The 13,009-nt window shown below is 38.7% G+C and overlaps 1 protein-coding gene across 7 annotated transcripts in view; it reads left to right on the top strand.

Annotated features, from left to right (window-relative positions):
* Positions 1-13,009, top strand: part of MAP7D2 (MAP7 domain containing 2) — an 87,534-nt gene that overhangs the window by 59,022 nt on the left and 15,503 nt on the right. For 2 of the 7 annotated variants that reach the window (XM_075096683.1, XM_075096670.1), the window contains 6 exons: positions 1,529-1,643; positions 2,572-2,670; positions 4,622-4,732; positions 6,037-6,159; positions 9,065-9,213; positions 10,309-10,436. In XM_075096683.1, coding sequence (XP_074952784.1) covers positions 1,529-1,643; positions 2,572-2,670; positions 4,622-4,732; positions 6,037-6,159; positions 9,065-9,213; positions 10,309-10,436 — 725 coding nt within the window. Of the gene's footprint in view, positions 1-1,258; positions 1,344-1,528; positions 1,644-2,571; positions 2,671-4,621; positions 4,733-6,036; positions 6,160-9,064; positions 9,214-10,308; positions 10,437-13,009 lie in introns of those variants that run through there. The other 5 variants (XM_075096701.1, XM_075096652.1, XM_075096662.1 and 2 more) reach the window with 5 other exon arrangements.

Below are 13,009 nucleotides of genomic sequence, written 5' to 3'. Positions count from 1 at the left end.
AGTTTACAGGTACAGGCATAAAAGTTCCAGGCATGGTAGTTGCTGGAGGTGCCTGATGTCGGGTCTGATCTGCTGAAGGAGCTCTATCGGAGACAAAAGGCTCAACACCAGTGCAGAGGCTGAAGGACACTTGCCTGAACAAAGACTGAAATTTTGTGGTACAGTATCTCGGAGAGGGGGAATAGGAAGCCTAGACCAAAGTAATGAATCAGTGAGAGAAAGTAATCTGGCCAAGAGATGCGGGAGAGGTTTTCTGCATCGTTGATCTGAGCTACCAAAATATATGGGAGACAGAGCAGGGGATTGATAGAAATCGAAGGGAATATGATACAATCACAGAAACCTACCGGATCAAGAGTTTGAAGCGGATAGAGTAGGAGTTTTATACTAGACCAGAAGGACATAGCAAAGACGGCAAGTAATAGGACCAAAAATACTGATAGGATCAAAGGGCTAAAAACCATTGGGAGTTGGAGGCAAGAGTAGACTCATCTTTCACAGTATGGGTTGGGCTGCTGAAATGTGAAGGTAAAGAGGTTGCCAGATGCGAATGAGGTACTGGGAGGAGGAGGGGAAGAGAGTGGTAGGTGATGAAAGGGTGGGTGGGGAAGAACCAGATTTTATCTGCTTGAAAGGAGGAAAAGAAAAGGTGCAGAGATCACTGCCACAAAAATAGACCACTGAGAAACTAGCATAGGGAGGAGGTGGGAACAAAACTGAGTGGAGGTCTTTGAGTGAGAGTTAGGAGGTGGTGCGGAGGGAATAAGGCGACCATACATAGTTGTAAGTGAAAGTTAGAGCAGGATTTGGGGGAGGAAAGAAATCTTGTTCTTCCCCATCTGAAAAACCTAACTCATCAAGCCATGGAGAAGAATATGGGGGTGGAGTGGGAAAAGAAAAAAATCTCAGAACAGCACAATCTGGGTATGCAGTAGAAAAAAATACACAGAGGGGAAATCAGAAGCTTTTAAATGCCTAGGCCATAAAGAACATAGTGGGAGAAAGGAGGGAGTTTTTGTAAAAATAAATAAATAAAGTGGGCATCCTGCAAAGTAACCTACTTTGGGTTTGAAGCGATCATTTTTCTACGTGGCTAGGAGGAGCCACTGGCATTGCAGCAATTTAGCTGTGCTTAGAAAGGGATGGAAAGAAATCCTGAGGTCTGCATAGGCAAGAAGGAGTTAATGCTTGTCGAGCATTATTCTTATACAAATTAAGTCCAGAGCACAGCAGCAGCCTCACCAGCAGGAGCAGATGCTAGGCAGTGATGCAACCTGTGTTATTTACTTAGGCCTCTGTAGTGACCTCAGTGGCTTGCAGACAAAGGATACACATATCTGGAGGTAGGTAGCGTGCTGATACCTTCTTTATTCAGTCCTTTTTCTTTTACTGCAAACAAGGTCCTGTAATCATCTTGCGTGGAGCAACAGGGTAACTGTGTATTTTCAGCATGGTTTCAGAAGAGGAAAATAAAGCCCCCGAAGAACTGATTCAGATTTGGTTTCTGTTTTTGTACCAACATAACCAGGAACGTTTAGAAGCCATGATGCGTCGGTCTCTTGAACGAAGCCAGCAGCTGGAACAGAAGCAGAAGCGATGGTCGTGGGGAGGAGCACTGGCTGCAGGCTCAGGAGGGAGAGATGGTAAGTGAAACAGGCTGCCTGCATTGCAGATCTTGAAGTGCAAAATGCATGAGGTTGTGGAGATGGTAAGGATAATGCATTTTATAGTTAGGGTGGTACTGTAGGGGCTACTGCCCTGGGGTGTGAATAAATGCTTTGTAATTGCTTGCCAGGCTTCCTCTCTCTAATACCTTCTGAGGAGAAAGGTCACTCCTAACTTTAGGAACACAGATCATTTTAATAGAGTAACCAGAATCTGTTTGGAGGATGCTAAATGCTAAAATTAAAATTTATGCTCTCTCTCCCTTATTCTCTTCCCTCACATTGTCTTCCCACGCACACACAGTTAGCAAATTTAATATTCACCAAAGGACTGAGTGCTGTCTAAGCCTTGCAAAAGATGATCTGCTTTTGTTTGGTACTTCTAAAACCTGACGGGAATTTCTAGATGACTATGCAGCATGTGCAGTTTAAAATAGTTTGGTTTTTTCTCCCCACATACTTTTTGTTGCTGCTCTTTTTGATTTGGCTTCAGAACAAATTATTTTTATTACATAATCAGTCATGTACTGCTTTTATATTTCAAAAAGAAGCATGTTTTCTGTTTTAAATCATACAATTTATTTAAATTTGTCAGGTTTGAATAAACTGTTGTTATGGGGAAAAATATCCATGTTTGGGTGATGATGAAATATGACAGTTACTCTCTTTTAAAAAGTGTGTAAATATACTTAACTCTAAAAAGGCAAACTCTGTTTCACATCATAGTTTTCACAGTATGCCATCAGAAAAGCCAGAAAATTAAATATATGGTAATAAATGAAGTCTTTAGTACTTTGAGGAAAAAAACAGTTTGTCATTGTGATGCAGTTTATGCTTAATTCCACCTCCCCCAACTTATTCAGTAATTTCTTTCACCTCTTTTTGCTCTGATTTCTCTGCTGTGTAGGTGAATCAGAAAATACCCCACCCCCTGTTCTAGGTTTAGCTGCCAACACCCTTCCTCCAGACCCTGTGACCTCTACAGCTCCTGCTGATTCCTTCAATGGTATTTCAGAGAATCACAGTACCATCGTGTCTCGTTTATAACTGTTCTAATCACTGTAATCCATCCACTGATCTTGTCCTTCCTAACCACTGTTTTCTTATTATTTCAGTCTGGTGCTCTACAGCATTACCCTTAGCGATGTGGACCAAATGTCTTTTTAATTTCCTTTTAATTTTGCCATGGTGGAGCAGTGCATGCCTCACATTCCAGCACAGTAGAGGCATTTCATGGTTTTTCTCACTAACTGTAGATTTCTACCACTCAGATTTTCACCTCTGTTAATTCTGTGGGCGCTCTGTGTTTGTGTGTGTGTGTAAATATAATTACGCATATATGTGACAGTTCTCATGGACATGCACAGGTGCAGATGGAGTTTGAAAAAAAAAATTCAGTTGCACAGTAAGAGAAAATGTGTTATGGAGATGGTGTTTAATCAAAACAGTCCTCTCTTTTCCATCTCAAGGGCCTTTTTCTGCAATATTTTAAGAACAAGCAAATTTGGTATGAACAGCCATGCTACGTTTTCAGGCCCCCGAATTGGATTTTGGCCAACTGGTATTTGAAACAAACTCAAGTAGCTGACTTTGTTTAGGCAATCATGTTTTGTTTTCTTTTATGTTTTTCAGTTATCTTTTATTTTTAATTGTTATTCCCATAAAAGGACTGTGAAGTAGATGAGGCCTCCAAAATTAAGAATAGATTGCATATAGTATTTCTAATTTTGATTGCAAATGCACTTGGCATTTTGAAAATGTAACATAGCCTGTGCTTTTAAGAACTAGGTTCCTTCTCTCTCCAAAGGAGGAGCTAGGTTTGGATGTTACTCCTGCAGAAAGCACAGAAAATGTTGTTCTGCCCACAATCTCACAGAACTATTATTTCTGTGCAAATACTCAAATTTTGTCCTAATTGTTGCTTACGTACAAAGCCACTTGGATGTGTGACTAATGTTTTGCAGCATACCAGCATTATGCCTGCTTTTTTAAAATAGCAAATGTAGAGAATTGTATTGTTTACTGTAGTAGGTGGAAGCAAATCTTGCAGACCCCACTTGGGCAACATTTCAGTGGATGTAATAGGGAATGCAGTAACTTAGGACCTGCAGAATTAGGGCCACATATGTGTCTAGCTGAAAATATTTTTGGTTTTGAATGAAATGAAATAAAATTCAAATTTAAGGGACAAAAATCTGTGCTTTTAGCTTTTGAGCATTATGCAGTGATCATCATATACTGGTACACTGTAGTAATACTTGAATACCATTTTTCTGTCATTCAGTTGAATAAATGCCAAGGTAGGAAGTAGGTCTTCTGCCTAGACAGACTTTGTCAACCAGTATTTCAGAAGAAAAATGAAAGCACTTGGGGTGGTACCAGAATGCTTTTTATACTTTTTTAAAAAAAGTATTCTCAATAACAAAAATATAAAGGCAAATTGCTGGTGCCAGATCAGTCACTGAAACAGTGAGTTTTCATCGTGCAAACGCACAAGTGTTGGTTATTTCATTTTTCTATTAGAATAACACCTGAAGTCTTCCCCAGCTCTCCCAGACTGAAAGTAGAGGGGAGGGGGAAAGGAGACGAGGAGTCCAGAGTTGTCATGTGTGCAGTTGATTTTCTTAAGGTAACTTTCTGCTTGTGCTGGTATTGAATAGCTTGTATCAGAATGGCTTCACTTCTTCAGACTTGATGTAAACCTATTTGCTTGCGGCAGTAAAAAAGATAGGCTGTCGTAAAACTGGAATGTTGAATTCACAAGCAGAGAAGTTGCATCCGAAAGCATGTACGTCTTATAAAATGCTGCTTCTCCAGCAGTCAGAAAGATCTTACCTCATGCCTTATTCAGTGACGTGATCAGTGGCAAGGGCCAGGAGTACAAATGCGAGGTTAATTTTGAGAGTTTATCAATGCTGTGATGTGAATACAAATATCTTCAATGCGTCTCTCTGCAGCATGTGACAAACTTTCAGCTTCTACAATGAATCTGCCAAAGCAAATGGAATCGCCAATCAGTAAGCGCCTCTCCTCCTCCACAGCGGCAATAACACATTCCCCCGACAGAGGCAAGTGAATATGCTGGTCTCCTACCAGCATCAACTCTCAATCTGCTTAAAGCACTTCTTGTCCATATAGCTATGTAACTCACTTATGTCTGTTATTCAAAAGAACTCAAACATTTTTGGGGGTTGTAAGTTAATACAATGAAATAGTTCTGCAGCCCATCCCAAGGCTGTGGTGCCATGCTGGAGATCGTAGGCCAGTGACAAATGCTGTGGGGTTTTTTTTACTGATTCTTTTTCCATGTCTGATACTCCAGCAAACAGGGTTGTAAGTACATGTGGCGGCTGCAGCAATTTCCTATAACTCCACAGCTTGTGATCTTCCAGCCAAATAACGAAAAACAAGCAAACCAAATGCATGGCTCAACAATAGACCTGACATGTGCCGTGGGCAGAAGTATGTCCAATGAACCACCTGGGAGACTGCAGTCTGGTGACCAGAGTTGTAGAGCCCTTTAATTTGATTTGAAACCCTGATCCATCAGAGGCTCAGCAAAAGATGATCATCCTGCGGGATTAGTGGTTACTAAACACTACAGAGAGGACCGAAGGGTTTACCCCACTGTGAACTCTTTGGCATTTTCTTTTTTGCTTGTTTTGTGTCTTTCTTCCTTCCCCCCCCCCCCACGTCTGACAAAAAAACTTAACTGAAATAAGTGACAATGAAGGCTTATTTCTAGAATGAAAAGAGAAGGTAAACTTACTTTCATTTCTGAATTGCTTAATGAAAACTCATCAATAGCTTTGAGGTTATTATGATAGATAGCTATATATATATGCATGTAATAGGAACATCTATAAATATCATTCTTACATGGTTGATGCTTATATTTATGGAGTAGGGAGGAATGCAGGCGTAATGTATAAATAAGACTTATATAATGCAATGAGACTGCAAATTTTAAATGTAGTCCCAGTATGGTTGGCACACCAGTGAGTAACTGCGCTTTTATACCAAATGTTTCACCTTTTCTACTGGGGAAAAAGGCAAACCTTTTTTATGCTGAGTCATGAAAGCAACCATTTTGCAGAATGGAACTTGTCTCTGTGTAAGAACAAAACGCAACGCGGTCTTTACCTTACAATATTTATTGTACAGGTGGGAAAATAATTTAAAGTGATGGAGAAACTAGAAACCTTTTCTTCAGAGGGAATGAAAATTCTCTTTAAATATTTTAAAGCTGAAACACTTCAAGATATTTTTCATTTCACTTGATCACTTCATCATTTTGTTTCAGTTATTTTAACGTAACATTGTTTTATTTCTTTGCATTTTAAATTTTATTTTATTTGCTCCCATCCTTCAGCTCACCGCATGCATCTTAGTCCAATGGAAAACTTTATTGTTTCTCGACTGCTGACTCCCACACAGTCATCTTTAGCCAGAAGCAGAAGTACATTAATGCTTTCTGAGCAGTGCAATAATCCAGGTAAAAAAATGTGAATTACTCACTTTGAAACAGTTAAGGTATGTTTTTGGTTGCATTTGAGTAGTTGCTGAAAGAAACGGAGTACTATGAACCAAATGACAATTTACATGATGGTACAAAATCAATGATGAAATAAGTTGTTTGTGATAGCAGTGTATTTAAAAGCTTCAAAAAACACATCATCTTGTTTGTCTTGTTCTAAATGTCTCTTTAAAAAGAACATACTTTAAAAAAAATCAAAAAAATGAACTAACAAAATCACTAAAACCTAACTCAGTGGGAAACCGAATATATTCCTTTAACAAACAGGTTTTTAGACCAGTGTGTGACACATCTCAGAGGCTTTATTTGATATATTAACTTAATCAACTTGCACACCCAAATAGTATGTAGAATAAAAATCCCAGTGCACCATTTGAGCCTTAATTATTTTTACTAAGGTTCCAGTTCTTTGCTGTTAAATTACTTTTTGCCTCTAACTTACTCAGAGCAAAAAACCAGACACACTGATGGGGAGATGTCAGTTCCAGAAATCTTTAATCTAGATCTTTAAGAACTAAAAATTAGGGATGATAGTTACTATTCCTATCTGTAAATGGCTGTCTAATAAAACCCTTATTTGCAAAGATCTATAAAACTAATGTTTCCAATCCTGCTAAGATTTAGGCAGGTGTCTGACTTCCAGAGTAGTTCCTGCTTATAAAACTATACCTAGCTGTGGTATTTGCTGAAACAAGGACAGAAGTTTAACAGCTCTTTTTACTTCTATTTAAAACAAAACCAGCAACAACAAAAAAAAAAACAAACCCCACACCCAAATGCCTGCCTTCAAATGGAAGCACTTTTTTTCAGGATAAAATTGGCTAGACAGTATAAGACTGATCATTTTTCTGATCAGTGCTTTCATACGGCATGGTTGAAATAGGCTCAGGTCCTGCATCTGTGCTTTTAATACAAAGCTATATAAAAATTGATTGCAAAGCAGGCTTACCTCCCTTTGTGCATTACTTCTTTGTTGCAGTGCATAGGGACATTGGTATTGAATGGCTCTGAAATTACTTCCCTTGGTTCTACATTAAAAGCAGCATCTGTTGGAAGCAGAAATGCTGTCATACAGTACTTGGCCCATGAGAAAATTCCCAGTTTACTTACTGCTCAGGGATCAACTACTGCTAAGACTGAACAAAAGCCACCTTGAAATTAGATCAGTATATTCTGCTTAACATTTTGAGGCGAATTGCTGGGGCCACCTACAGATGTTGTCTTCTGTGTTGTATCTGATATTGAATAAGTAAGTAGGGACTTCCATCCTTCCCCACTCATTTTGTTTGTAAACTCCCAGCTTTATCTCCCTCTTCATCGCAGGATCTTTAAAGTAGCACGCTGGCATGGCTGACAAGGATACAGTTTGGTCTGCAGATTGCTTTTCCCCTCGGCTGAACCAGGAGTGCTGATTCTGGGAACAGCTCTCTGAACCAGCATGCTCTACTCATTTCCTCACAAGGCAATTGGGCTGTAGCGCAGGTTGCAAACAGCATCGGTACTCAGAGGGGCCATGGATGGTTTTGCCAGTAATTGCTAGCAAAAGCATTGAGGGACATCTCCCATTTGTGGTGTACTTCTCTCCACAGAAGTCATTTCTTGAACAGGAAGGAGGGTTCTTCCTTTTCAGGAGTTCATACTGTGCCTCACGTCATTAAGTTTGGGTCAAAATTGATCTGCTCCTACATTTTCTGTAAGCTTAGAAATGAGGAGTCTCAATTTAAGACTCTTTCTCTAGGTCAATGCATTATTAATGTCACTCTGAGTCAAGATATTCAGGCAAACAGTTGTTACTGGACAGATACAATTAAAGTTTTTTTACAGTTGAAGCAGCACTTAGGTTTCTGAACATTTTTCTTAATATTCAGTGAACTTTTGCCAACTTGCCAGAAAGTCAGTCAAAGAATACACAGGTCCAGTTAAACTTAAAAGCATACAAAAAGGTTTTGTAAGATATTTTATAGGACTTCTCCCAATAAAAAAAAAAAGGAAATGTGAATTCCTTTACGTTTGAGCATAATTACTGCTTTTCCTAAGTCAATATCCTTCTTGACTTCAGTTGAATACGATTGGAAATGCACCATCCCATGGCTGCAATTAGTATCTGTGTTATTAACAAAGCACATACTCTGTTGATTGTTCTCTGTGTGTGAAAGTTGCACCTTAGAAGGCGATATGAACAAAAACAGGAGTAAAATATCCCATTTAAAAAACCATCCTGTTCACATTGCAAATAAAGAAAAAATACCCAGAAAGGGTTGCCCTGTAAGCTGTAATGCATGTGTAGTACTCAAACTGATGTCTACCACAAGTTACAGTAACTGAAATACCTCAGCAGCATTTAGTTTAGGTTTGGGTTTGTTTTTTTAATTAAGTATTATTTTGAAAAGCAACTAAGGTATTTAGGAGCTTTTGCCGTATCTAGGCTTTTTTAAAAAGCAAACAAATCCCAAACTCCCTACTCTTCTGTCACCTTTCCTGTTTTGCAGTGTTTGTTCAAAAGTCACCCAACTAGAATTGTTTGATTACTCTTTTTATCATATGCAAAGGAGGCTGGACTTTTCAGAAGAGAAAAGAATCACAGTCATAGTCAGGTGATTCAGAAGGTATATGAGTAAGAGAGCAATATTTACAGCTAATTTAAAAAAAATCCTATAAAATGTTACTTTCAGTTGAGGCATTTTTATTAAACATGGGACCATGTTGAATGTGTTATATAATGTCATCTTTTGAAACACTTTTTAAAAAAACCTTGAAAACTACTTTTGAATGTTATAACATAGAAGTATGCTGTTTTCTCCTTTCCTTTACTTCCTCTGTCTGTGCTCCCTTTTGCTCTTGCTATTGTACTATAACTCTTTAGTATTCCATATCTGTCCTCGTGTAGCACCAGCTAGTCCTCTTAAATCTCCCTACAAGCCTTCCCCCACCCGAAGCACCGACAGAAAGAAGGCAACTTCGCCCTCCACTTCCGATGCCATGAAAGGCGCGGCTGCAGCTGAAATTACTCAGGTGGGTTTGCAATGGTTTTGATTTCACTCCTGGGTAAACTGATGCGGCTTTTGGTTGTTATCTTTCCCTTTACATTCATAAAAATAAAGTGCTACCCCTGTTGTAAGAAGCAGCAGTAAGAAAGTAAGCCTTGCATGCGTCTGTTGCTTTCCTGCTCCTGTTTAGCAGCATTTTACTATCTTCCTCCTCCTGGGAATCAATGTTGAGCACTGGTATTTGGAACAGCAACACGTTTATTTTCTGGAAACTGAGATTTCTGGCACTGGTGTATGTTTCTCGACTTGCCTGTAACGTCTGGGATTGGGGATGACAAATAGGGTCTCTCTACTGAGTATGACTATCCAGTCTTGCTGCTAATTCGCAAGCTTCACAGATTTCAGAAACTTGCCAAGTGCGTTGACAATGCGTCTGTTTTATAACAATTGCTTAACTCTTTCTCCGGACATTTTTAATGCTCTTTGCTTAAAAGATGCATTATTGATCCACTGTAGTTTCCAGAAAAGCAAAGGCAAGTCACTCACCTTCACTGAGTCTACAAAATGTAAGGCGTGTTTTAAAAAATTTATGCCAGTGCTGTAAAATTCACATAAGGTCCTGTGTTTTGTTAATAGTAAGGGGATTCATGCCATCTAAATTAGACGTAAGTGAGAGGACCAAAGCTGGGAGCTAAAGATTTGTGTAGCGTCTATCCTAGATGTGATTGGCAGCGTTGCAGCGAGATGCCGGGGTACACTGCTGACCATATCTTGAGAGGCATTGCAGGAGCATATAGATGATTTTGAAAAATCCACCCAGTGCCACTGCCCCTCCCAAGAGCTCTTGGAAAGGCTCTGATGTGGTGTTACTTATCTGCAACTTGTATGCTATGTCCATGCAAGACATGGTTTGGTGGTTTTTGGTTTTGTTTTGTTTTTTTTAATGTCTATGTAAAATAAAGAACTACGTACTTCAGTTGTGAGCTGGTGTTTAAAAAACTTTTATCTTAAATGTATGTTACACAAATATGTTTATATGCCATCTTATTAGTAAAACTATCAAATATATTTTTGATGTGTTGGTCCTAATTATGGCAACTAAAATGGACTGTGTTTCTAGACTGAGAAGATAAAGAAAGAGAAGCGACCCTCAACACCCAGTTCATCATCTGGTATGGGATCTCCTCTAAGAAGGTCTGATTCTCCTGCTGCCATGTCCAGACGATCTGCATCCCCTGCGACACCTAAGTATGCCTTTCTTATTAGTGGTCTAATATGCTGTGAGCTTCTTGTTACGTATAAAAGGAGACATAGGTTCTTGAGGAGCTTGCTTTGAAGAGTTGTGTAAAATCTAGTTAATTTTATTTATATATGCACACATATACAGATGGGGGGGGAGAGAGATGTAGATGAACCGATACAATACATGTAAAATTGTGTTAATCGTCACTAGAGACACTTCTCTGCCTTTTGAAACTATCACGGTGCATTTCATAATTCATGTGAAATTTTATTTAATACTTCTTTTTAAACATGCTTTTGTTTTATTGGTTTTGAAGAAAATCTGCCTAATGTGAAGAAATGCACAGAACATGAATACTAACTAGAAATTCCAGCATTTAAAATATGCATTTCCTATTGCTGGCATGGCCATCTGGTTCCATAAATATACTAAATTATGAGTCATCTAAACCATCAGTTTTAATCTTTGCTTATTTGCAGACCTCTGTGGGTTTGTTGCTGTTTGTTGTTGGGGTTTTTTTAATGCAGAGTTGTAGACCTATAGCGTATCTGCCCTTACTAGCAACTGAGTTGCTTTTCTTAGTTGTCTTTTGCAGAGCTGTAGTCCCTGTACCACAGATTGCAACTCACAAGTCTAAGCAAATATGTCTTCAGCTTTCTTAGATCAGAATATTAAGTGTGGACCAAATGCTGAAGTATGCTAAAGTAGTCATAGTTTACAGTAGCTGTCTGATTTACACACCCACACCCACACCCACACCCCCCCACACACACACCCCCACACACCCCCAGACCCTGTTCATGGGTCCTGCTTTTGTCTTGAAAATTATCTCCTTTTGTCTGGATTTTTTTTTAATCTGAATCAGTCTTGATGATCCCCTTTCTGATAAATCTCTTCCACTTCAAAAAACTAGCTGGTGTTCCGTTTCTGTTTCAGCTCTGAGTGCATAGCCCTTTAATGGAGGATGATTTTGTGTGTGAATCCAGTGTTGGACAAAATGCAGGAAACCATCTGGCCCTGGGCATTCTTGCTGGTTTAGACATTCTCTTGCATTCAACTGGGAAATTGGAATTCTTGGTTCGTTTTATAGAGCTACAAATTCTGAAACTCTCAATATTATCTATGTAACATCACCAGATTCTGAACTACGTAAATTTTGTGAAGAGTGGAATTACGTGAAACGTTAATGACAACCAGCTTTTTTCATTAGTTTTGAGCAGATCATTGTCCAGTGGCACTCAAAAACGTACAAAGGAAAGTCTGATCTATAAAAACATATGAAAACTGATATTCCCAGTTCAGAATGCATCTTTCAGTTCACTCAGCCAGTATAAAAGACATACCAAGAGACATACTTAGTTAAGCAAAATGATTGGTGGGAAATGGATTGCTGAGAGCGAAGCACTTCTTGACAAGCAGATATGGAAAAGGATGGACAGCTTATCATAGAGACATCCGGGGGAAAACCAAAAAGATTTTGTGAAACAAACAGATATTTAGTGCTTCATGGAAGAAGTATGCCCTGTCTTAACTTGTAGCGCTAATTTCCATAAAAGGTTAGGCAAAGATAGAGACTCTTTCCCAGAGGTGCAAGTTAGGAGAACCTTTTTATAGTAAAATGTTTTCATGCCTATAAGGAATATAAACTACTGTTTTTAGAGGAAGAAGCAGATGTCATAGGGAGGAATTAAGCAGCCTACTGGTGGGTTTCTCTGTAATTGTGAGCCACGGTAGTTATCGCTTTTTTTTTTTTCTATTCTCCTCCCTCTCTTCCTCAAGAGAATCTGATTCTGACCACTGCTAGAAATGTATTACTGAGCATTTAATCTTAACATGGCACAATTAGAACACCCTCCTTGACCTTCTGAGAGATACAGTGAGTAGAGTTTAAATCCATGTTTATTACTGATTGCAGAAAGACAGTTCTGCTTCAGCACTCTTGAAACATCCTCTCAGAAATATGAAATAAAATTTAAAAAGATGTCCTGATCACCATATTGTATTGTATAAAGGTACACATTTCTTCATGCTACTCAAATGGCAGATAACGATCTGACTGGACAGTGCATTTAAATATAGGCAGGCTTTTGGAACCTTCCTTTAGATTGTATAGTCTTACCTTGTCATTTAAAATTAACCGTGGAACTGAAGTAGAATTTTAATGTGACTAAATATGTAGACAAATATTCTCCTTGCAAGACTGATGATCTTTTACAAGTTTAATCCTTCTCCTTTCAGCACACCATATGGCCAAAAAAATACCTCAGAAGAAATAAGAATACATATTGTACAGCATTAGTAGTTAGTGATCCTGCATAGCACCTTAACTTCAAAAGCTGTTGAGGAAATAATCAAGTGTGGCCAGTGATTTAGATGATAATTAGCCATACGCTTTTTTCTTCTCAAAAGTCTGTGGCTTGACATTCAAGTTTTCTTGGTATTGTTCTAATTACTAGCTCTTCACAGTCATCATCTTGGTTTGTGAGTGGTAGTTGCTTGTCATCTTTAGATGTTATTTCATTATTTATTAATTAAAAAGCTCTTTTTATCATGGCAAAGTAACTGAAACAGGCTCAAA

The sequence above is a fragment of the Phalacrocorax aristotelis genome, chromosome 1 (assembly GCF_949628215.1).
Source record: "Phalacrocorax aristotelis chromosome 1, bGulAri2.1, whole genome shotgun sequence".
In the NCBI taxonomy this organism is placed as follows: Eukaryota; Metazoa; Chordata; class Aves; order Suliformes; family Phalacrocoracidae; genus Phalacrocorax; species Phalacrocorax aristotelis.
Note: the sequence above shows the minus strand (reverse complement) of the source record. Positions and strands in the feature narration are given on the sequence as shown.